This window comes from Myxine glutinosa, chromosome 3, assembly GCF_964187855.1.
Source record: "Myxine glutinosa chromosome 3, kmMyxGlut1.1, whole genome shotgun sequence".
NCBI lineage: Eukaryota > Metazoa > Chordata > Myxini > Myxiniformes > Myxinidae > Myxine > Myxine glutinosa.
The window spans coordinates 47,621,403-47,647,775 of NC_136263.1; the positions used below are offsets into that span (position 1 = coordinate 47,621,403).

Below are 26,373 nucleotides of genomic sequence, written 5' to 3' on the forward strand. Positions count from 1 at the left end.
CGTACTCCGTTTCCGCAACAATATCATACTAAAATACGCAAATTGGTGTCTGTCTGTCTGACCGCAATACATTCGGTCTTTACTTATCCAATCTCAACCAGGCTTGACAAGAGGACTATGGGTCACACGATGGAGGTTGCAGCGACTTCATTTGCCCCCTCCCCAAGGAGGTTGTCCACCTTGGGCGAAATTCATGTTATGATGTACAGTATATCGGTGTTAAGATAGCTTATTGCGGCCTTTTTCCAAGGCCGTTTCTAACAACAGTGAAGCAAAATGAAATTGAACCTTTGAGGTGGGATTGCAAGAGAGTGAATGCAGCAAAGAGAGTGCAGCATGCTGGATGGTGCAGCTGCCAGAACTCAAGAGAGAATGCAACCATTGCAGCGTCGCTGGGGAGATGAGGTGCTTCTGCACATGATCTGGAAACAAACACAATTCCATATGCAGTCTCTCTGTAAATTTCATATTTTTATATATTACAATTGGCAACACACAAATCTGCACGAGGTTTGTAACTGAAACACGTGAAGATTTATATTGAGTGTAATACAAGGTGCTGTTGTGTCTGTACTTCGTCTTCGCTTCAACCTGCGGAATGCGGAAGCATTGGGCGAAGGATGTGACGTGTGCTTGACGGGCCAAGTGACGCTTTTTTCAATGTTCTCTCATCATTGTGTGAGAACATGAATCGATTCACTGATCAAAATGTGAATTGATCACAATTACATGAGTGAGTAAGGCAATGGAAAAATTATTTTACCTTCTGTGGCTAACACTTGGAGGCAACTGCAAGCTTGACAGCACACCTGAGATGAACCAAACATGACAAATAATCATGAGAAAATGCCAGAGGTCGATGCAATTTTTTCACACCATTATGTGCCAGAGCTGGAGAAAAGAATATTACAAACTCTTAATGTTTTGGTGGATCATACATCATCGTTTCATCACCTAGGCTATTGTGTAGCTCTTTGCATGTGGCTTAATTCAGGAGTTTCAAGATAAATGAACTATCACGATTAAAAATTACTATCTTGGAAATACGGAGCACTGATCATGCAGATATAAAACTACATTAAAAATCCTACATTAAAATTTTTTCTCCTGCCATTTTTCTCCTGCCTGGGGTCTTTCTCCTGCCAAACCATTGGCCCTCATTACTCTATGTGGTTCGAAGAACCAAAATCCCATTGACCATCTGTGGTGCACACCATCAATTTGGGTCTCACTCCCCGATTTTTAATGTACATAATAAATCTACATAATGTATACTACATAATCTACGACATAATCTACATAATAATAAAAACATAATGTACATAATAAATCTACAAAAAATCCTACATCGAAACCATCTTTCGGACTATATTGCAGATAAAAAAGAATAACTTGTTCTCCATGAACCTACTTATCTTTCCCATTTCCAATACCCAAGATTACTGGGTGCTCTGAGACCTTTTCCCCAAACCAGAGCCGGGAGAGCAAGTCAAGCGAGAAATCCTGATTCTTATTTGGAAGAAAAAGCGAAGGAACTATAGTCATCCCAGACAATCTATGGAACCGGTTGTATTGGATGAAGAGGATGATTTTGCAATTGATGAATAATCTCGAATGAAATGCTTTGATCAGTTTGAATATGCTTTGATCAATATTTTTTAATTTCAAAGATTCTCTGTAAGAAATGGTGCATTATTTGAAAAAAGTGCAAGGGTGCCCATATTTTTGGAAGCATTGGGCGAAGGATGCGGAAGGACACCTTGCAGTGTCCATGTGTTTTATACTTCTCCCACCCCCCACCCTTCCAACGCCTCCGCCCCCAAGCCCTCTCCCTCTCAAAGATCTCTCGATGTCCCTGCTCTCAAATGTTGTGTCTGTGTGCTTCCTCCTCTCTCCCCATATTGTCTCCCGCTCCCCAATATTATATGTTTTATGTGTCTGTTTGATTTTTTTTGTGTGATAAATGTTTTCTTTTTCACGAGCCTCGAACTTGTATACAAAATAAAAAGAAAAAAAAATAGGAAATCTAAGAAATCTGGTGGTGTAAACCAGGTTTTCTGTATCAATTGATCCACCATTTTTCTGCTTTTGACCAATTTAACTCGCCTTTTCAACAGGTGAGGAGGTGAGTTGGATCAAAGCCTTGAGGAGGAGTCGATCGCCAAGGTTAAGAAGAGAAATGCGACAAGCACGATCCACGGAGAGTGCTGCCAAAGCCCCACTGCTGCAGTACTATCAGGAGAGGCCATCAGGAAGACACAGAGAACAACACACAACTCATCAGGTTCTTGTTGAATCTCTAATGTTGGTCAGCATGTTTTTTTTATTTAAACAAAGCAGATCTCTATACCTATGTCTTAATTGTAAGTCCGATCCACATACCTGCAGCTCAGGGTCACTCGATTGAAGGAGAAGCACCAGGATGGGAAATGCTCCATCTGCTTGCAGAGCTGTACGGCCCCAGGCTGCATGTCCACAGTGAAATCGGATCATGTACCATGCTCTATACATAGTGTTGGTTCTGCCGAAGCAACTTCTTAACTAGATTTACAATCCTGGACGGTTTGCCATGCCGACGCAGGAGGTCAGGGCAGGACTTTGTGATTTGTTCATGGCGCGGCGATAGCTCGACTACTATTCACGAAGGACAACGTGGGATCTTTAACGTCCAACAACTCATTATGGCCGACGGTGCACCTGTTTAACGGGATGACAATTTATAGCTGGGTCAAGATTCGAACCCAGGCAAGACAGCTTGGAGATGGATTTGCGTACATGTGACCCAGCCTGCGAGCCCACAGTGAAAAGTCACTTTAAATCATTTATTTCCAAAGTACAACCTCTCTGCTCACCTCCACTCCTTCATCCCTCTTTTCTCCTGCCTGTTCAATAGTTTTCCTTTGTAAATCCATTCCCGTTCTTCCCTTAGGCATTTCAAAGTGTTAGCCCAACACAATCCTGGTGTTCAATTGTCGAGGCCCCACTTCTCCAGAATGCATGCATTCTTCCAATAATCTTCTGGTTAAATTCCCAAAATCCAGGCTCATTGCACACCCCGACTATTTTGGTACTCGCTTCTCCCATCTGCGGGATTTCTCTCCTGAGCCTGTTAAATCCCAATTTTCCCTCCAGGGCTTCAAGGAGAGGTGAGGTGGTGCAATACCATCTCATGTCAACTCACCTACACCTGCGATCATTTATATTCTCATTAGTCCGACCTATTCCATCCCTCTAATTTGCAGGTTGCTGTCTTTCCTCCCCTCATCACTCCCCTCTTTCCTGCTCGTTGAGACCAATGTGGCTCCATTGTCAGTTCAGTGTTCCCTTTCTACCCTGTCATCTTGCGCTTCAATGAGCTTCAATCTTGTATCAAAAAAGGAATACTGATATGTGCGTACTTCCTGTGATTTATTTCCAAGCTCCTCTGAGTATTCAATAAATATAATAATTAATAAATCGTATTCCATATTTCATTACTTCCGAGTTAGTCATTCATTACTGAGTGGGTTCATCAAAAATGCAGTGGTCTGAGAGGGTCATTAACCAGTGTGGCAGCTACATTCAAATGTAAGGTGTGCACAGAGGGAGCTGCAGATGGAGGAAATGTTGAGTTGGATCTTGGAGACGACCTGAAGCTGGAAGGTGTGCACAGAGGGAGCTGCAGATGGAGGAAATGTTGAGTTGGATCTTGGAGACGACCTGAAGCTGGAAGGTGTGAAAACATTTTGCTACCTCGGAGACATGCTGAATGGAGAAGGTGGATTCGACTCGGCAACGGTTGCTGGAGTGAGATGTGCATGGAAGAAGTTTTGAGAACTGAGTGGCATGCTGACGAGGAGGGGGGTGGCGTGCTGACGAGGAGGGGAGTGTCGTTGAAGCTGAAGGGAAAGGTGTATGCTGCATGTGTGAGAAATGTTATGATTTATGGGAGCGAGACATGGGTAATGAACGTAGAGCAGCAACGAAGGCTGGAAAGGGTGGCAATGCGAATGGTTCGGTGGATGTGTGGAGTATCGTTGAGAGAGAGGAAGACAAATGATGAATTGCGAAAGATGATGGGAATAGAGCCTGTGATTGATGCTGTGAAGAGGAACAGGTTGAGATGGTTTGGTCATGTGTTGAGGAAGGATGAAAGTGACTGGTTGAGAAGAGTGATGGAAATGAATGTAGAAGAAAGTAGAGGACGGGGAAGACCGAGAAAGACTTGGCTAAAGATGGTCGAAGAAGAAATGCGGGCAAGGGGGTTAACAAGGGGAGATGCAGAAAATAGGGCAAGATGGAGAAGATTGTCATGGGGCCCACAAGGCTAACCCCCGCTCTAGCAGGGAAAATGGCCTTAAAATGCCTGTTGTTGTTGTTGTTGTTGTTGTATTACTTCCGCCACCCAAAGTGGACGGAGGTTATGTTTTCACCCATGTCTGTGAGCAGGATATCTCAAAAAGTCATGGACGGATTTGGACGAAACTTATTGGACAGGTTGGGTGTTTGACAAGAACGAATTGACGACATTTTAGTTAAGGTCCAGATGCAGATCCGTCCTATCGGTGGATACAAAGCGTAAACCTGTTCAGCCAGGTGGAGGTATGCACTCTACGGAGTGCTGTTCTAGTTCAATCTGTGGAACAATTTTCAATGCAAGTATTGCCCACCTGCTGGTATTTGTGCATCTGATTTGGTGAATAAAATTTAACTCAAACTTACATGAAGTTGCCAATGTTCGGAGGGCAGTGACAGCGGCCAATTGGACTCTTGGTTCGTAACCTTTTGCCAACACCAGTAGAGGAATGACTGCACCGCTATCCACCATTACCTTGCTGCATCCAGCTGAAACAAAATGGCACACCAGCTCTCATTGTCTTTATACATGAGTTAGAACCATCACCTTTAATCTCAAAATACACGCACACCGTGTCAAGGGTGAGAGCGATCATCGTGTGTGAGACCCACGCAGTGGAAGGAGCTGAATTAAGCAGGAGCAAGCTGCATCCTGGAGAGCAGAATCGGATGACTCCAAGGATTCCAATAGTGCTTCAGTAGTGTCTTCAGTCAGTATCTCATCAACAGACACTGTGGTGCAGGGGACGGTGGTGCAAAATCACATGCCACAGGCACACCTCAAAGTCAGCACCTAACAGACTTCGTCCAGAACTTGTATGGAGAATCTGACCTTTAATTTATTGGTCAACAGAGGAAAATCTCTCCTCTCCCGGAATGCCAGTTATTTATAAATTATATTTTTAACATGAATAACAAACATTCTATTGGTTCATGGAATGCATGCCATCCTGTAAAGAGGGTAAGGTGAGTTTTCACACCCATATTTCCGCGCAGCAGGTTGGAGAGACTGCGGCAGGCACATGTCTGCACCTCCTGTTCCAATGATTGTAGCAGGGAATGCAAAGCAGGAATTAACTCTTTCGGTAGTTCTTGGGCTGGATCTGAGGAATGCGGTGGTGGGCATAGTGGTGGGAGAAGTGTTAATGGGTTATGAATGAACTTTTAATATATATTTGCAAAGTCTTATCATTCTCGTGTGTGCGCACGTGCACGTGCATGTGGTGTCCAAGTAGCACCTTGTTTTTTCTTTTTTCTTTTTTGTATACAGAGTCGAGGCTCGTGAAAGAGCTAACATTTATCAAATAAACAAATCAAACAAACAAGCAAACAAAGTATATAAAAAGGGGAGCGGTCGACAAGATGGGGAGAGAAGGGGAGGAAGCACACAAACACAACATTTGAGAGCAGGGACATCGGGAGATGTGTGGGAGGGAGAGGGCCTGGGGGGAGGCAGGATAGGTATAAAACGCAAGGACACCAAGGACTTCCAGGAAAGAAGTCAAAAGTCACCTCAAAAAAGTGTAGGATTTGGGGTGAAATTAGCGGGGGTAGAAAAGATCAAGGTTTTGGATGGGGGAAGATAAGAGATGGTGGTGAACAGCCGTTTTAAAGACTTGGAGGGAGGAGTGGGATTGAAGAGAGTGAGGGAGTTTGTTCCAGAGGCAGGAGAAAAGAGGAGTGAAGGTGAGCAGAGAGTCTTGATTTTGGCAGTTGTACCATAAGAGGGTTGCTGGCAGATCTTGTGTGACCTGTAGGAATATTTTGGGGACAGAGCCCAGAGAGAGCTGGGGGAGCAAGGCCGGAGAGGAGTCGGTAGAAGACGGAAAGACCACCAACCTGCCTGCGGTGAGTAAGTGAAAGGCCCTCGGAGATAGCGTCATCGCGGGCGATTCCAATGATTCTGAACGCTTTGGTTTCAACAGCGTGAAGACGAGCTAGGTGTGAGGCAGGAGCACCAGCCCAGAGGGGAGAGCAGTACTCCATTGAGCTGCGGATGAAAGCCTTGTATGTGGTGAGGAGCTCAGGTGTGCCAAGGAAGGAATTCGCACGACGGAGGATGCCCAGTCGGCGACTGGCTTTGGAGGCCAGCTTGGAAATGTGGTTTTCCCAGGAAAGATCATGGCAGATAGTGAGACCCAAAAGCTTGAGTGACAGAACTTCTTGGAGAGGATTATTCAGAAAGTAGATGGGAGGGTTGTCCAGTCGGTCTTTTTGGAGAGACATCGTAGAGTGGTGACTGTGAAGTCATAAACAATTGTGTTAGGGGCCTAACCAACAGGGGGCACCTATCACATGCACCACAATTGCATCTGGGCCAGTTTGTCATTTTAACATTGCTATTTATCATCTTGACTACAACTTAAGCTTCTTATTACCTGCTAGTGGGTACCTAAGTAGGGTCAGACACCCTCTATTGGTCAGCACCCTCTAAGTCTAACCCCTACAGCCATTGCGAGAGCAGAATCTGACTGTGTGGCACAGGGTTTAATGTGCAGCATTCCAGTTAAGAGGTGCGCACACACACACACACACGACTGTCTTTAATGTCTGCCAGAAAATGACTGAAACATCTGGTTTCACGGCCCATGTAACAGATGACGTACTCATTAATGCAATGCACTTCCTGCGAAACACCAGGATATGGCACTTTACGTCCAGTCAAGCAATTTGAACCGAGTATTGATTGGTGGAAAGAAAGGTGCATCTGGGCATGTCTGCGTTTCCTTTTCAATGACCAAAAAAACATAGTACCCCACATCTTACTATAATTCACCAAATGTCTGTCTGTCTGTCCGTTCCCAGGTACCGCAAAAACGGCTGAACGATCGCAACGAAATTTTGGGTGGGTAATCCTGGGACCCCCTGGAGTAAAATAGGCTATATTGTTTTCCCAATTTTTCCAATTTTTCCAATTTTCCAGTTTTTCCAAACACGGTGGAATAATATTTACTGATATGAACAGTGATGTGGCTTTTATTGAAATTCTTACTATAATTCACCAAATGTCCATCTGTCCGTCTGTTCCCAGGTACCGCAAAAACGGCTGAACGATCGCAACGAAATTTTGGGTGGGTAATCCTGGGACCCCCTGGAGTAAAATAGGCTATATTGTTCTTCCAATTTTTTTTCCAATTTTTCGAATATTCCAGTTTTTCCAAACACGATGGAATAATATTTACCGATATGAACAGTGATTTGGCTTTTATTGAAATTCTACAAATACTGTTTAGATTTTGATGATGATGATGATGATTTTGATCCATCATAAACGGCGTGTGATATGATTTAACGGATGTTTATATGAATCGTTTAAAATAAATAAAAAGCCTTCAATTTCTGATATTTTGCCTTTTCATTTGGGTCTCCCAATTTTGGGCCCGTAGGGCAGGTACCGTTGCTAGTTATTACAATGCCCCAAAATGAAAATCAGCTTGCAAGAATGATGGATATTACAACATTGGATTTAGTCTTTCCGACAATACGATTCATTCATCCCATTCCTGCTTTTGAATGGTAGAACGGATGATGTAACATTCTGCTATATTTATTGTTTCCACCGCCCTTTACTATTCATGTTAATCATATAATTCGCATCATGATATACAGGAAGTGGATGTAGGTGGACTTGACGTGGGGGGAAAGGCAACTTGGGAAATTGCATCTTGGGATACATACTCATTCCCCTCATTGATTCTCCAACTTTGATTTGAAACCCACATGTTGAGGATGTTTAATTAACTTTCCATTTCATTGATTAGAATAGAGAAACTTGAACATACTGAACCACTGTCTCCAAATGCATTGCTAATATTGGTACAACCAAAGGAGCTGCCCAAAAGGCTATTTTTGTTCAAAATGTAATCCTATAGTATCCTTACTGTCCATAATGGATTCCTTATGGGACATCACCATCACCCATCCCAACCACCGTCAACTATCAACTTTCAACTGCCGCCATTACCAAGCTAATTATACATTGTCTTGTACTGTTGAAAGATGTAGCTTCTTTATGCGCTTGCAGCACTGCTTAGGAATAGGTAAAAGGGGTAACCTTAGAGGAAGAAGAAAGGAAGGTAACACAAGAAAACAAGAACACAAACGGAGTGAATACTGATTTTGTCCTCTCGGCACCTGGAAATGACGTCGTGCAGCGCCTGGAGATGGGATGGGGAGGGGCAGCGTACAATATGATCCATGTGAATGTCACGCAATCTGACATGACATTCTTCCTGGTGGTTTTCCCGTAAGTGAAACGTAGCAACCAACTTGCATTTAAGGACCTTACCAGCCTGGCTGAAGGCAAGGAGGCACATGGCAGATGGCAGCTGGACCCGAGGATCTTGAGAGCTCGCCAATATGGTCAGAGACCTCAGATGCTGCACATTCTTGCTTTCTGTCTGTCCTGTTGACAACATAGTAACGGTTATTCTGTGACGTTTGAGAAGAACAGAAAAACACTTTGTTCCACTCAAACGAAAAACGGCTACACAGATCCATCATATCGGAGGACATTAATGGACTCTCAGCCCCGGCAGCAAGTGCTATTTATTCCTTTCTGGATAAACGGCTTTTTCAACTTGAGTGCTTCAACTTGGTAGCAAATGCACAGGTACCTACCCTCTGGTTACATTTTTGTGACGAGCCTTTGACAAACATCTAATCACTGGAGATCCTGGAATGGCCATCACGAGACCCCGTCAATGCCCTGATCCCTTGGTGTCCATATGACATATGCTTGTCGTGTGATGACCTATTGTGGAAACTAAACCGCAGTTGGTTGTGCTTTTCTTCACTAAGGTACAACATATCCTCCTCTTTACATCCAATCCTTCTTTGACTCCTTCTTTGATCCTTATAACTTCATGTCAAATCCTAATTTGACTTAACTTCATGTATATCTACCATTTGCGTTTATTACCTCCGCCACCGAAGGTGGATGGAGGTTATGTTTTCACCCCTGTCTCTTTGTCTGTCTGTCTGTGAATAAGATATCTCAAAAAGTTGTGGACAGATTCGGACAAAATTTGGCAGACATGTAGCGTATGTGACACGGACGAAATGATTAGATTTTGGTGAAGATCCGGATTCGGATCCGGCTAGTAGAATTTTTAAGTGATTCTTCACCATTGGGACATAGGGCCAAAATTGATACATAGCAGGATATCTCAAAACGTTGTGGACAGATTTGGACGAAACTTGGTGGACAGGTTGCGTGTATGAAAAGGACGAATATATTCGATTTTGGTGAAGATCTGAATATGGATTCGGAAACGAGAATTATTTATTTTTTATCAGTGATTCTTCGCCATTGAGTGATATGGCTAAAAACGATACAGAGCAGGATATCTCAAAAGGTTATGGACGGATTTGGACAAAACTTGGTGGACCGGTTGTGTGTGTGACAAGACCGAATCGATTCGATTTCGGTGAAGATCTGAATATGGATTCGGATACGACAATTATTTAATTTTTTAAGTGATTCTTCACCATTGAGAGATCGGGCGAAAAGCGATATATGTATATATATTTCATCTCTGTCTGTTTGTCTGTGAACAGGATATCTCAAAAAGGTGTGGACGGTTTCAGAGGGAATTTGGTGAACAGGTTGTTGTGTGATGTGACAAGGATATGATTAGATTTTCGTGAAGATCCAGATACTATAATTATTTAAGTAAATTTAAGTAAAATTATTTAAGTATTTAAGTAAGTGAACCTCCTTTTTGAACCTTGACCCATCCACATACTCAAAATTGGAGGACATTCTCATCCATCTCAAACATACAGGAGAAACAGTAGTAGCTTCCCATGTCAATAGACTTTTGTTTTATTGTGCAAATTCATCTCTTACAACACTTTATGGGCCTACAATATGCAAATGTAAAATTCCTATTTGCATCTGAATCGGATATCATAGGACATAAAAATTAGTTTAAAAGCAACATTTATTTATAACCATTATGATCTCCATGAATCACTTATTTTCGACCATGCTGCATTTCCATGAGCTGCTCCGCTTACCCAACCCATTCAATCATTCGATACACTGTAATCTGCATGAGCTCATGAGAAGCACCGGTTCAAGGCTGCATGAACAGCCAATTTCCTGACTATATTGCTTCCTTGTGATCAGAGCTTTTCTATCACCATCCAGCCTTACCGGCCTACTCTGCCGCTAAAAGCTATTCGGTAGGAAGTGGATTATTGAGGCGTGTTGTTAATGGCTATGATGGCAGGCTTTGCAAATGGAGCAGAACAAGTTATTCCTACAGGACCTGTAGGCCTTGACCAGAACTTAAGGGACATCTACTTATGAGGTAAGTGGGGAGGAAGAGTGTAGGGGAAGAGAGGTTGATGAGGAAAAAAAAAAGATGAAGCAAGAACAGATACATTTAAAGTACACCGGCCCCATGCCAAATAATTAAATATCCTACAGTGCAGCTCATAAAGACTGCATTGGGAGGGAGAGGTGCACAATATTTGATTGATTAATTGCATAATTAAAATCAACAAAATATTGTCATAAAATATTTTCTTAATCAATTGGCTAATAGCATAACTAAACCACTAGTGCTTCATCCGAAGATGTAACTTTTAGAAATTTAATTAAATAAGTCATTAATAAAAAAATTCAATAATGCATTTATTAATCAATAAATAATTAATCGATTAATTGATTAATCAATAAATCAAAAATATCCTTGATAGCCACATCACTTGGTCACTCATGTCCAAATATTAGCTTCCGAGCTCAAAAGGTGCCTGAGATATTGGCCAAATGAGAAAGAAAATAAATAAATGATTAATAATGAAAATAAATAAATAATAATCATAAAAAAATTAAATTATTAATCAATTCGGTCAGACAACACATCAACCACCACCATTTCATCAGAATTTGTAACTTAAAAAAAAAAAATTGTCATTAATCGAATAATTAAATAATTAATCGATTAATTGATTAATTAATAAATCAAAAATAACCTTTGCAGCCAAATCACCTGGTCATTGGCATGTCCAAATATCAGCTTCCTAACTCAAAAGGTGCCTGAGTTAATGGTCAGAAGAGAAAGGAAATTTGATCAATTAAATAAGTACTTAATTAATCGCGAATAATTAAATAACTCCTCAATTAATTGATTCTTCAAAAAACAAAAAATACCGTTTTTGACAAAGGCCTTGCTCACTACTGTGCCGAAATTTCAGCTTCCTAGCTCAAAGGATGGCTGAGATATCGTCCGGACAAACAAGAAAACAAGAAAACAAGTACAGATACATTCAAAGCACACCGCCCCATGCCAAATAATTAAATATCCTACGAGGCGCCCGGCAATACCGCAGTGCAGCTCATTGAGGCTGCATTGGGAGGGAGAGGTGTACACTAATTGATTGATTAATTGTGTAATTAAAATCAATAAAAGATTATCACAAAATATTTTCTTAATCAATTGGCTAATAGCATAACTAAACCACTAGTGCTTCATCCGAAGATGTATCTTTTAGAAATTTAATTAAATAAATCATTAATAAAAAATTAAATAATTAATTGATTAATCAATAAATAATTATTAATCGATTAATCAATAAATGATTAATCGATTAAATGATTAATCAATAAATCAAAAATATCCTTGATAGCCACATCACTTGGTCACTGTCATGTCCAAATATTAGCTTCCCCAGCTCAAAAGGTGCCTGAGATATTGGCCAAATGAGAAAGAAAATAAATAAATGATTAATAATGAAAATAAGTAAATAATAATCATTTAAAAAATAATTTATTAATCAATTCGGTCACAGAACACATAAACCACCACCATTTCATCAGAATCTGTAACTTAAAAAAAAAAAAAATTTAGTCATTAATCGAATAATGAAATAATTAATCGATTAATTGATTAATTGATAAATCAAAAATAGCCGTTGCAGCCAAATCACCTGGTCATTGGCATGTCCAAATATCAGCTTCCGAACTCAAAAGGTGCCTGAGTTAATGGTCAGAAGAGAAAGGAAATTTGATTAATTAAATAAGGACTTAATTAATCGCTAATAATTAAATAACTCCTCAATTAATTGATTAATCAAAAAACAAAAAATACCTTTTTTGACAAAGCACTTGCTCACTATTGTGCCGAAATTTCAGCTTCCTAGCTCAAAGGATGGCTGAGATATCGTCCGGACAAACAAACAAATAAACAAACAAACAAGAAAGAAAGAAAGAAAACAACCAATCAGAGTGAAAACTGAGTACTCCCTTTCAGCGTGCGTCACTGCCGAGCCCCCTTCGGTGCCCGGCAATGACGATTTGCAATGCCTGGAGATGGCATCGGAAAGGTGCGGTGTACAACAAACAATAAAACAACCAGAGTGAAAACTGAGTACTCCCTTTCAGCGTGCGTCACTGCCGAGCCCCCTTCGGTGCCCAGCAATAACGATTTGCAATGTCTGGAGATGGCATCGGAAAGGTGCGGTGTACAACAAACAAACAACCAGAGTGAAAACTGAGTACTCCCTTTCAGCGTGCGGCCGTGCGTCACTGCCGAGCCCCCTTCGGTGCCCAGCAATAACGATTTGCAATGCCTGCAGATGGCATAGGAAAGTTGCGGTGTACAACAAACAAACAACCAGAGTGAAAACTGAGTACTCCCTTTCAGCGTGCGTCACTGCCGAGCCCCCTTTGGTGCCCAGCAATAACGATTTGCAATGTCTGGAGATGGCATAGGAAAGGTGCGGTGTACAACAAACAAACAACCAGAGTGAAAACTGAGTACTCCCTTTCAGCGTGCGTCACTGCCGAGCCCCCTTCGGTGCCCGGCAATGACGTTTTGCAATGCCTGGAGATGGCATAGGAAAGGTGCGGTGTACAACAAGAAAACAAACAAACAAATAACCAAGAAAACAAACAAACATCCAGAGTGAAAACTGAGTACTCCCTTTCAGAGTGAATGTGGATGTACAAGGTAAAACTGAGGGAAAGGTGAAATGTTCTGTAAACTCTTGCATAAGAGCTGCGTCGGCCTATATCTTACATTAATTTGTATACGATCCTCAATTGGATAAAATAACAAAGGCAGCCAAATATTACTAACTCCGGTGCTATTGATGGTGTTTCCTCATTTGGGAACCCAAATAAAAATACAATGACTTGTCTCTGTGAAGGCGAATGTCAGTCTGTATTCTGTGGACAAGATAAACATTGAATTTTATCAAATAAAAGTTTGTTTGTTTTTGTATACAAGCTCAAGGCTCATTGAAGGAACAGTCGAGAGAACAGCGGAGATTAGAGAGATCAGTAGAGACAAGGTAGAGAGAGGAGGAAAACACAAACAGCAGGGTTGAAGGACAAAATAGAGGGAGACTTCGACAAATAAGGGATGTGGGGAGGAGGACGTATGGCGTGGACAAGATGGATACAGAAGAAAACTCTCAGGAAGGAAAAAGTGGAAATTTGAAAGGAGGTGTGCTTGGGAAAGGGGTCAGGGGTTATGGGGGTAGAAAAGATCATGGTTTTGGATGGGGGGGGGGGGGTGATCTGAGATGGTGGTGAACAACTGTGTTGAAGACTGGGAGGGAAGAACAAACAAGTTTTTCTCAACAATCCTCTTCAATAAGTTCTGTCACTCCAGCTTTTGGATCTCACGACCTGCCATGATCTTTCCTGGGAAAACCACATTTCCAATCTGGCCTCCAAAGCCAGTCGCTGACTTGGCATCCTCCGTCGTGTGAAGTCTTTCCTTGGCAATAGTGAGTTGCTCACCACTTTAAAAGCTTTCATCCGCAGCTTGATGGAGTACTTCTCTCCACTTTGGGCTGGTGCTCCTGCCTCACACCTAGCTCGGATTCACGCTGTAGAAACCAAAGCTTTTAGGATCAATGGAATCTCCTGTGATAAAGCTCATTCTGAGGGAATTTTACTCTCTCACCGCAGGCAGATTGATGGTCTTTAAATCTTCTACCGACTCCTCTCCGGCCTTGCTCCCCCAGCTCTCTCTGTGCTCTGTCCCCCAAATAATCCTGCAGGACGCACAAGATCTGCCAGCAATCCTCTTATGGTGAAACTGCCAAAATCAAGACTCTCTGCTCACCTTCACTCCTTCATTCCTCTTTTCTCCCGCCTCTGGAACAAACTCCCTCACTCTCTTCAATCCCACTCCTCCCTCCAGGTCTTTAAAACAGCTGTCCACCACCATCTCTTATCTTCCCCCATCCAAAACCATGATCTTTTCTACCCCTGCTAATCCATCCCAAACCAACCCACCTCTTCAAATCCCCTGTTTTCTTTCTGGAAAGTCCCTGTAGTATCCATTTGTTTATCCCGTGTACCCCGCCCCAGCCCTTTCCCTTCCGCAGATCTCCCGATGTCCCTGTTTTATACTGTTGTCGTTTCCCTCTCTCTCCCCCTATTCTCTCCCGCTCCCTTTATTATATGTTCTGTGTTAGCTCTTACATGAGCCTCGACTTCATATACAAAAAAAAAGAATTATTAAAAACACATTATCAAGTTGATTAAATCCAACAAGACTAAATGTTAAGAGTATGTTTACCGCCATGGGAAACGAGTTGCAGTAGACTTTTCTCCAACGACAATGATTTCAGATTCTTATTACAAGCCATTGTTGTTACATGTTTTGCTCGCATGTTTGATTGTTTTTTTTCTTTGTTTTTTTTTCACCCGAGTTACTATATTGACGGTTGCTTATGACTTCATTGCCTGTTAATCACATCCAAGTTTCCAGCTGCAGCATGGATCCTGGCAGGTGCTTGCGGGCAAACATTGTCAAGAGAGCCACAAGCCCGCACTTGCATAAGGGTGGGTATACAGAGACCCCTAAAAGCAGAATGCAGCTGTGTGTGACTATATTCCATCATTAGTCTTCCACGGACAGAACAACATTACTTTAAAGTAGAGTACAAAACCTTCCATTCCAAAGTTCCCAACTCAGTAATTATTTCGTCATGAGATCCTACCTGTCATTCTCATTCATCATTTCTGTCGACGACTTTTTGTAATGTTAACGCAGGAAGATCATTATACTTGGTGTTATTTATATTACCTTTATAACGTGTTATTTTTTATAATTTTTATAATTTTTTTATAATTTCCTTTAAAAAAAATTTATTTTATGTTATTTATATTATTTTATATAACGACTTGATCATTATACTTATTGTTATTTATATTATATTAGTTAGTGGTATTGTTTCCATTCCTAATAGATGCCCTCTCCCTCCCACAGATCTCCCGATGTCCCTGCTCTCAAATGTTGTACTTGTGTGCTTCCCTCTCTCCCCATATTGTCTCCCGCTCCCTTTATCATATGTTGTATGTGTCAGTTTGTGTTTTTGTGATCAATGTTAGCTCTTACACGAGCCTCGATCTTGTATACAGAAAAAATATATATATACTTAGTCAAAGTGGTATAAAAATCTTTTCTTTAACCAGACTCTGTGCCTTAATGGTTATAGTGTCCTCTGAGTCTGGAAGGTCCGTGGTTCAAGTCCTGGCCGAGTCATCCCAAAGACTTAAAAAATGGGGCTTCCTTGCTTTACGCTCAGCATTTCAAAAGGATAGAGCACAGCCAAACAACCATATGTTGGCAGCCATTGCGCAGGCATTGATGGGCCTAATGGCCTTGGCCTCCTGTGTTGAAATTCCATTCGAGGGGATATCTTAATGGCGGGTAAAAAAAAAAAAAAATCCTCACCTGGCGATTCCAGTTGCTCGAGGAGCCTCCAAGCTGCCTCTCGCTCCTCTGCTGCCAGGTGTAGGGGCCTTGGATCCTTTTCTTTGAAAGGCAACAAGGGACAGTACAGGTTGTTGGCACAATGAGAAATGCTTGACAGCAGGTGTCGAAGTGCTTCTCGGATGGCGTTTAGCAGCTGAGAACACAGCTGGAAAAATGGTGGCGCCATGCTTGTTGCTGCCAAATAGCGGATCTCTGTTGATGGAGACAGCACAATGATGTTGAAAACGGATTTTTCAATCATCATAAGTTGTTGGGGAATTATGTTGCTGTTTAATTTCACTCTGTTGCAACTTACTTTGTTTCTCATTTGTTGTCATGTTGAAAACATACATTACCTCGTGTTATCTTTGTACTGCAGGCAAAAATGGTGTGTAGTCAGAACTACGGTATATTTGAGTGGTACTCTCATACACCATAGTTGGTTACAGTTCTACTTGCAGTCGTCTGCAGAGAATAACTGCAGGAAAGGGATGATATTTTTGCCTGGGGACGTATCATTGAGCAAGACAAAATAGACTACATTGAAGTACACAATACAAAGCATAATGCAGTACAAAGTGTAATGACATTATTACCCTCGTCAGAGGAGAGGATATTGCATTTGTGTCCGTTTGTCTGTCTCTTTGTCTGTCTCTTTGTTTGTCTGTCTGTTTGGCCACACAGAATAAATTTCATTTTATCTGCAACCGTTGGTCTGATTGACAGGAAACTTTCACCATAGGTGCAACTCCACCTGTAGATTTTTTTTAATGATAATTATGACGTCATATGTCACGTGGTACGGGCGCCATCTTGGCGAAAAAACAACGAAAAACTTTGCACCTCTATATCTCCAAAAGCACTGCAAAGAAAAAATTGAGACATGGCTGGCTCATTGTAAAGAACTCTCCGTGGGGAATAAAATATGTTAATGATGTCATATGTGCCTCCATTATGACGTCATAATTCGACAAGTACAAAACGTAATCCTATCAAGATGAAATTTGTTGAGCGTCATCGAGGGATAAATTGGTGGAGAAAAAAAAGAAAAAAGATTATGTCATAGGTCACGTATTGGTTTTAGCATATTGGTTTTAGCATATTGGTTTTAACAATGGCGCCACATTGGTTTTTACACAAAAGCCTTAAAAACTACTGAAAACATGTCCTGGCGAGGGTCTGCAATCCCTGATTGCTCTTTCTTATTATTTATTATGACAACAATCCTTTCTATTTAAAGATAGCTGTTTACATGACTTGTGTGAACATCTGAATGTGTGAATTTTTGTTTATAGTGTAGGGTCTGCTTTCTGTATGCAGATGACAAGTGGTGTAACCTGGCGTCAATATACGAGAAGACCAGAGCAGACCACTTGCTGGCAGAATCATTACCCCCAAAAACAACATGCTTATTGACTATATTTGGGTTCTTACTTGGCTTTCTATTTTGATGTACCATACTCTTTACAGAGCATTGGTTGGTGCTACCGAAGTTTTTTCATGGGTAAGGGTTATCCTGGGAGGTTTGCCATTGCCTTCCCAGCCTTGTTTGTTGGTGCTCTTTCCTTTTAAATGCTGAGCGTCAAGCAAGGAAGCAGCATGGAGCATTTCTAGGTCTTTGGTTTGACTCGGGTAGGGTTTGAACCACCAACCTCCCACACTCAGGGCGGACGTTCTACCCATTACTGCTGGGTAGAGAAGCATGTGAGGGTACACTCGCCTCCAAGCTGTCAAGGCTGGGTTTGAATCCCGACCCAGCTATAAACTGTCATCCAGGTTTCTTATGGTGAGGATGAATCATCAATGTGTGTGCTGTCCCTCGGTGGACGGTAAACTGTGCGTCCCATCTCCCAGCATTAGATGGTGGACGTTACAGATCCCACGGTGAAGAGTAGGCAAGCTACCCTGAACAAATGACAAATTCCTGCCCTAACAAGTTCAATGCCAGGCCTGGCCGGCCGGTTGGTGAACACTTTTGCCAAGCTTCCTCCGGGTGACCCCCCAATATCGTGGCAATAATAATGGTCGTTAAAGAAGAAGAAAAAAGAGAGACCATTTGGAATAAGGAAACTTTCCCAAGAAACTCTCAACCTGGGAAATGAGTCCAGGTCCTCTCACCTGCGAGGGTAGCGTAGGTAAATGCCCCAGGACCCCGCAATGTAGTTCTAACAAAATAATTCACGAAACGTGCTGAGAATAAATATGCTGGCTGTAAAATGTCCTATATTAAATCAGTCTCTCCGAATGGTCGCTCTGGGCGTTAAGTCCATTTATCACTGCGTCGCCATGACAACGAAGTTATTGTATCCAAGGAAGAGGCCTTACTGTGCACCCACGGCGCACTACATCAGCACATCTGTACACCCATACAACTACCCAGCTGGCAAAACAATGTTGGCACAACAATGGCCGTTCTGTCGGGCTATCCTAGATTTAATTATCCTTAGGCCGTCCTGCTAACCCGCAAGTACACTTGAACATAGTAAATATACATTTGTGTTATATACTGAAGACATCAGATGTCTAAGTTACTAACGGATGAAAATATGAACTTGGTTTTACAAGGGAACGTATGAAAAGCCATTTGCTAATTACAACACCTTGAAAGACCTGCCACTCGCAGTGCCACCTGAATCTGAATACACACTAATGATTTCCAAAATGACAATAAATCGACAACATGATGCTCAAATAACTTGTAGAACAAGTTCAAATCCTGTAGTTATGGCTGGATTCAACCCAGGAGCTTCAAGCTCCAAAACCCTCTCTTTCCACAATAGAAAAATTGAACTTATGTGGTACAACCACCCACGATGTCACCATAAAAGCAACCACACTGCAAAGAAACCTTCAATAGCCGCCCTACTGGATAATAAAGAACAAGCTTATGAAAATTAATTATCAGTTCAAAAGTGGTGTTTTGCAGAAACACATTCTCTTGTCATTCATTGTCACACATTGTCTTGTCATTCATTGTCACACATTGTCTTGTCATTGTCTTGTCATTCATTGTCACACATTGTCTGGTCATTCATTGTCACACATTCTCTTGTCATTCATTGTCGCACATTGTCTTGTCATTCATTGTCACACATTGTCTTGTCATTCATTGTCACACATTGTCTTGTCATTCATTGTCACACATTGTCTTGTCATTCATTGTCACACATTGTCTTGTCATTCATTGTCGCACATTGTCTGGTCATTCATTGTCACACATTGTCTGGTCATTCATTGTCACACATTCTCCTGTCATTCATTGTCACACATTGTCTGGTCATTCATTGTCACACATTGTCTTGTCATTCATTGTCGCACATTGTCTTGTCATTCATTGTTGCACATTGTCTTGTCATTCATTGTCGCACATTGTCTGGTCATTCATTGTCACACATTCTCTTGTCATTCATTGTCACACATTTTCTTGTCATTCATTGTCACACATTGTCTTGTCATTCATTGTCACACATTGTCTTGTCATTCATTGTCGCACATTCTCTTGTCATTCATTGTCACACATTGTCTGGTCATTCATTGTCGCACATTGTCTGGTCATTCATTGTCACACATTCTCTTGTCATTCATTGTCACACATTCTCTTGTCATTCATTGTCACACATCGTCTTGTCATTCATTGTCACACATTGTCTTGTCATTGTCATTGTCATTGTCATTGTCAAACATTGTCTTGGCATTCATTGTCACACATTGTCTTGTCATTGTCATTGTCATTGTCATTGTCAAACATTGTCTTGGCATTCATTGTCACACATTGTCTTGTCATTCATTGTCACACATTGTCTTGTCATTCATTGTCACACAATCTCTTGTCATTCATTGTCACACATTGTCTCTTCATTCATTGTCACACATTGTCTTGTCATTCATTGTCACACATTGTCTTGTCATTCATTGTCACACATTCTATTGTCATTCATTGTCACACATTGTCTTGTCATTCATTTTCACACATTGTCTTGTCATTCATTGTCACACATTCTCTTGTCATTTATTGTCACACATTGTCTTGTCATTCATTGTCACACATTCTCTTGTCATTCATTGTCACACATTTATCTTGTCATTCATTGTCACACATTGTCTTGTCATTCATTTTCACACATTGTCTTGTCATTCATTGTCACACAATCTCTTGTCATTCATTGTCACACATTCCCTTGTCATTCATTGTCACACATTTTCTTGTCATTCATTGTCACACATTGTGTTGTCATTGTCATTGTCAAACATTGTCTTGGCATTCATTGTCACACATTGTCTTGTCATTCATTGTCACACATTCTCTTGTCATTCATTGTCACACATTGTCTTGTCATTAATTGTCACACATTGTCTGGTCATTCATTGTCACACATTGTCTTGTCATTGTCATTGTCATTGTCAAACATTGTCTTGGCATTCATTGTCACGCATTGTCTTGTCATTCATTTTCACACATTGTCTGGTCATTCATTGTCACACAATCTCTTGTCATTCATTGTCACACATCGTCTTGTCATTCATTGTCACACATTGTCTTGTCATTGTCATTGTCATTGTCAAACATTGTCAAACATTGTCTTGGCATTCATTGTCACACATTGTCTTGTCATTCATTGTCACACATTGTCTTGTCATTCATTGTCACACAATCTCTTCTCATTCATTGTCACACATTGGCTCGTCATTCATTGTCACACATTGTCTTGTCATTCATTGTCACACATTGTCTAGTCATTCATTGTCACACATTGTCTTGTCATTGTCTTGTCATTCATTGTCACACATTGTCTGGTCATTCATTGTCACACATTCTCTTGTCATTCATTGTCACACATTCTCTTGTCATTCATTGTCACACATCGTCTTGTCATTCATTGTCACACATTGTCTTGTCATTGTCATTGTCATTGTCATTGTCAAACATTGTCTTGGCATTCATTGTCACACATTGTCTTGTCATTGTCATTGTCATTGTCATTGTCAAACATTGTCTTGGCATTCATTGTCACACATTGTCTTGTCATTCATTGTCACACATTGTCTTGTCATTCATTGTCACACAATCTCTTGTCATTCATTGTCACACATTGTCTCTTCATTCATTGTCACACATTGTCTCGTCATTCATTGTCACACATTGTCTTGTCATTCATTGTCACACATTGTCTTGTCATTCATTGTCACACATTCTATTGTCATTCATTGTCACACATTGTCTAGTCATTCATTGTCACACATTGTCTTGTCATTCATTTTCACACATTGTCTTGTCATTCATTGTCACACATTCTCTTGTCATTTATTGTCACACATTGTCTTGTCATTCATTGTCACACATTCTCTTGTCATTCATTGTCACACATTTATCTTGTCATTCATTGTCACACATTGTCTTGTCATTCATTTTCACACATTGTCTTGTCATTCATTGTCACACAATCTCTTGTCATTCATTGTCACACATTCCCTTGTCATTCATTGTCACACATTGTCTTGTCATTCATTGTCACACATTGTCATTGTCATTGTCAAACATTGTCTTGGCATTCATTGTCACACATTGTCTTGTCATTCATTTTCACACATTGTCTGGTCATTCATTGTCACACAATCTCTTGTCATTCATTGTCACACATCGTCTTGTCATTCATTGTCACACATTGTCTTGTCATTGTCATTGTCATTGTCATTGTCATTGTCAAACATTGTCTTGGCATTCATTGTCACACATTGTCTTGTCATTCATTGTCACACATTGTCTTGTCATTCATTGTCACACAATCGCTTCTCATTCATTGTCACACATTGTCTCGTCATTCATTGTCACACATTGTCTTGTCATTCATTGTCACACATTGTCTTGTCATTCATTGTCACACATTCTCTTGTCATTCATTGTCACACATTGTCTAGTCATTCATTGTCACACATTGTCTTCTCATTCATTGTCACACATTGGCTTGTCATTCATTGTCACACATTGTCTTGGCATTCATTGTCACACATTGTCTTGTCATTCATTGTCACACATTGTCTTGTCATTCATTGTCACACATTGTCCCTTCATTCATTGTCACACATTGTCTTGTCATTCATTGTCACACATTGTCTTGTCATTCATTGTCACACATTCTCTTGTCATTCATTGTCACATATTGTCTAGTCATTCATTGTCACACATTCTCTTGTCATTCATTGTCACACATTTGTCTTGTCATTCATTGTCACACATTGTCTTGTCATTCATTGTCACACATTGTCTGGTCATTCATTGTCACACATTGTCTTGTCATTCATTGTCACACATTGTCTTGTCATTCATTGTCGCACATTGTCTTGTCATTCATTGCACATTGTCTTGTCATTCATTGTCACACATTGTCTTGTCATTCATTGTCACACATTGTCTTGTCATTCATTGTCACACATTGTCTTGTCATTCATTGTCACACATTGTCTTGTCATTCATTGTCACACATCATCTTGTCATTCATTGTCACACATTGTCTTGTCATTCATTGTCACACATTGTCTTGTCATTCGTTGTCACACATTGTCTTGTCATTCATTGTCACACATTGTCTTGTCATTCATTGTCGCACATTGTCTTGTCATTCATTGTCACACATTGTCTTGTCATTCGTTGTCACACATTGTCTTGTCATTCATTGTCACACATTGTCTTGTCATTCATTGTCACACATTGTCTTGTCATTCATTGTCACACATTGTCTTGTCATTCATTGTCACATATTGTCTTGTCATTCATTGTCACACATCATCTTGTCATTCATTGTCACACATTGTCTTGTCATTGTGATTGTCCAACATTGTCTTGGCATTCATTGTCATACATTGTCTTGTCATTCATTGTCAAACATTGTCTTGTCATTCATTGTCAAACATTGTCTTGTCATTCATTGTCACACATTGTCTTGTCATTCATTGTCACACATTGTCTTGTCATTCATTGTCACACATTGTCTTGTCATTAATTGTCACACATTGTCTGGTCATTCATTGTCACACATTGTCTGGTCATTCATTGTCACTTTTCGACAAAATGGTAGATTATCGCTCATGATGGTCCTCAGTTTTGCTTACCATCCCGACTTTAATAATCGTCTCTTAATTTCTTGCTTTTGGTCTTTCTCGTGTAAAGTCAATCTTTTACCTGAGTATATATATTGATGGTGGCGTTCAATTTTGATACAAAGGGCCCTGTTCATTACCTGTACTTTGATTTTCGACAGGAGGTCAGGGACACTAATGAATATCTATCCGATTGTTTGCATTGAACAAGTTATATCCAAAGAAAGTTCGAGATACAAAGGACATTCGGGCCATCACAAGACATCCATCGAGCTTTTCCTTGACCTTGAAGATTGTACTTGTGCCATTTGTCATTAATACAGACTTGGCATTTAATATGGAATATTTTTTTTGTGGGGGTGAACTTACTTTTCAAGATGACTTAGAACCAAAAGTTCATTGGAATTATGTTGAAATTATTCTAGATTTTGTTAATGTGACCTTTAAAAGAAACAAAAACCACATTTGACATTTTGAAGCAAATAAATTGATCCTTGAAAGTGATGAAAACCGATATCAAACTCAATTCACGGACAGTACTGTGTTAAACTTCTGTGCGTTTTCCAGAAGTATCTCTTTATTTTGCACATTAGCCAAAAAAAAATTCAAAAAAAACAAAAGCTAAATTATGACTGGGATTACGGACAGTAAAATTACAGTTCAGTACTTCGTGTATCCCCCACGAGCATTCAGGAGAGCACGTACACGTTGAGGCATGCTTTTCACGAGATTTGCCAAGGTTTGGACAGGAATCGCTTGCCATGCAGTTACAATAGTCTGCTGCAATTCACGCAAAGAGGTCGGCTGCTGGTCCAAGTTGTCGATTTGACGCGTTAATTCTGCCCACAAGTTCTCTCTCGGATTCATATCCGGGGACATGGCAGGCCACTCCATATGCTCTACACCACGGTCAGCAAGAAAGTGTTGGATCATGCGAGCACGATGAGGCCGTGCATTGTCATCTTGGAAGACAAAGTTTCCTCGAAAGGCTGCACGAGCAAATGGAAGCAATGTTTCTCCCAGAACGGCCCTGTACTTGAACTGGTTCAGGTTTCCATACAGAACAACCAGGTCAGTTTTGCCCCCTGCATGAAAAGCAGCCCAGCCGGTCACCCCACCACCTCCAGCTTGGACTCTTGGCACTATACAATCTTCGTTGTGGGCTTCATGCACTTGTCTGCGCACTCCGACGTGGCCATCTTGACGATAGACCAGAAATCTAGACTCGTCACTGAAGTTCACGTGATTACAGTGTCCCGGCTGCCATTGATGGTGCTCTCTGGCCCACTGCAATCGGCACTGGCTGTGTTGTCTGGTCAGGCGGGGCTTTCTCAGGGGACGCCTGGCACGATAGCCTGCTTGAACCAGTCGTTGGTTGACCAGCCTTCTGGATACAGGCACATTTGTTAGTTGCTGCCACTCAGCCCAAAGCCGATTAGCTGACTTGGTACGGCCATTGCAGACTAACCAGTGCAGCTGGCGATCATCTCTCCTTGTGGTTATGCGTGGACGTCCTGGCCTCGGTATTGGAGTAGGGACACCCCTCTGAGCATTTAGTTTCAGGATCTTTGACACCTGACCTTGAGTGATGCCATACTGCCGAGCATTAGCATGCTGTTTCATGCCAGAATTTCGTAAAGCCACCACTCCATGACAAACAGCATTGTCAAGTTGACGGACCATCTCCAGAGGAAGCGGCAATAACTTTTGTAGACGTGCAGCAGTTGTTTTCCACTAATACAGAACGCAACAACCCTTATATACCCGATTGTGAAGCCAATCATCAAATCTACCTGTCCTCACATTTTGTCACGCCACCTGTGATATAATCCTGTTATTGACTTCTTGCTGCGAAAGACAATCAGTGACATGGTTCTTTCAACAAAGACATCACCGAAGGGTAAAAGAAACTCACCAGATTGATATACTGAGTTCAGAAAGTAAACCCAAGTCAAGAAAAAAAAAATATTAAATGCCAAGTCTGTATCTGGCAAATAGCACCTGCAGTACACCTTCTCCTCCCTGGGCCAAGGAGTTGGGCACTGACATCCTTTATATTTAGATTTGACTTTACTGGAGATAAAGCCCAAATCCAGCAAGCTCACAGGTAAATATGTTACCTATTTAGCTGTCCTGCATTATCCCATTCTGTGCCTGCTCTCCACCAGCTGTGAGAAACATTTATGTAATGGCTGACAGATCCTTCCATCACTCTCCCCCCAAAACATCCACAACTCACCACATTCTCCGACTGGCGGATCGATCAGCAATAAAAGAGACCCATGGAGGCACGGAGTGCCAAAGGGGAATGGAGAGAAGGAGAATAAAGGTGGAGTGAGGCCTAGCGAGAGAGGAGGGGTTGGAATATAGACGATGAGACTGGAAATAAGAGAAGGGCTGGGATAGAGACAATGAGAGAAAAGAGTGACTCAGATAGTGATAGTGAGACAGGAAAGAAAGAATGGGATAATGACAAAGAGCAAAGAGAGGAGGAGAATATGGAAAGGGAGAGAAAGCAAACAAACCAGAATAATGGAACCATGAGCCCTGGAGCATGTACAAAGTGAAAATGTGGGAGGTGGGAGTTCACAAGATAGTTGAAGAAATATGACACCACATCCATAACCAGGCCTAGGTTTGACAAAAACACATTTCCAATAGCAATAGAGAGTCTAAAGCTCAGAAAACGTAGCTAAGAGACCGAGTGCTGCCGTCAGCGTACTCTGTAATAGCTAGGAGAGTGAAGATTTGGACAGACAGGTAATACGAGCATAAATGATGACTCCGATGGACTTTTTTGTTTCCTTGAGGGTAGTCGAAGTAACCAACGCCCGAGGTCTGGAGGAATGAACTTCCAAAGGATGATGCAAAGACCTTTAGGAGATGGCTAAAAAGTTCATCAGGCTTTGAAACATCCTTACAGGCTAAAGGTGTTCCAAATTACCGTACAATGGAAAGACAATAACCTGTGGGTTGCTTAGAGGATCAAGGGATGCCAAAAGGTCCAGGAGCATGTTCTATGTGTACCTGGTGAATGATGAGGATAATCTTGGCCATAAAGGAACATAAGACATTAGAATGGTTGTAAGTTAGGAGTCTTTCACTTGGAGAGGAGTTACTGCATAGAAACTCCCTGGAAAGGTAGTCTCAGCAGAATATTTAAACTGGGGTTAGATAGGTATCCCTCGAAACATTTGCCATGGTAAAAAGGGTACTT

At 41.2% G+C, this 26,373-nt stretch overlaps 1 protein-coding gene across 9 annotated transcripts in view; it reads right to left on the reverse strand.

Annotated features, from left to right (window-relative positions):
• The window catches only part of LOC137423613 (uncharacterized), a 110,085-nt gene extending 84,222 nt beyond the window's left edge, over window positions 1-25,863 (reverse strand). For 2 of the 9 annotated variants that reach the window (XR_013622820.1, XR_013622819.1), the window contains exons 1-11: window positions 25,396-25,863; window positions 16,418-16,434; window positions 16,041-16,274; window positions 8,624-8,740; window positions 5,316-5,438; window positions 4,948-5,067; window positions 4,702-4,824; window positions 2,383-2,465; window positions 2,107-2,232; window positions 764-809; window positions 289-422 (exon numbers count right to left, since the gene is read on the reverse strand). Coding sequence is in view for 7 of the 9 variants with exons in the window: in XM_078773987.1 (XP_078630113.1) it covers window positions 289-422; window positions 764-809; window positions 2,107-2,232; window positions 2,383-2,465; window positions 4,702-4,824; window positions 4,948-5,067; window positions 5,316-5,438; window positions 8,624-8,740; window positions 16,041-16,274; window positions 16,418-16,434; window positions 25,396-25,712 (1,440 nt within the window). In the remaining 2 variants the exon portion in view is untranslated. Of the gene's footprint in view, window positions 1-288; window positions 423-763; window positions 810-2,106; window positions 2,233-2,382; window positions 2,466-4,701; window positions 4,825-4,947; window positions 5,068-5,315; window positions 5,439-8,623; window positions 8,741-16,040; window positions 16,275-16,377; window positions 16,566-25,395 lie in introns of all 9 variants that reach the window. The other 7 variants (XM_078773987.1, XM_078773990.1, XM_078773991.1 and 4 more) reach the window with 7 other exon arrangements.
• Between the last annotated feature and the right edge of the window lie 510 nt (window positions 25,864-26,373).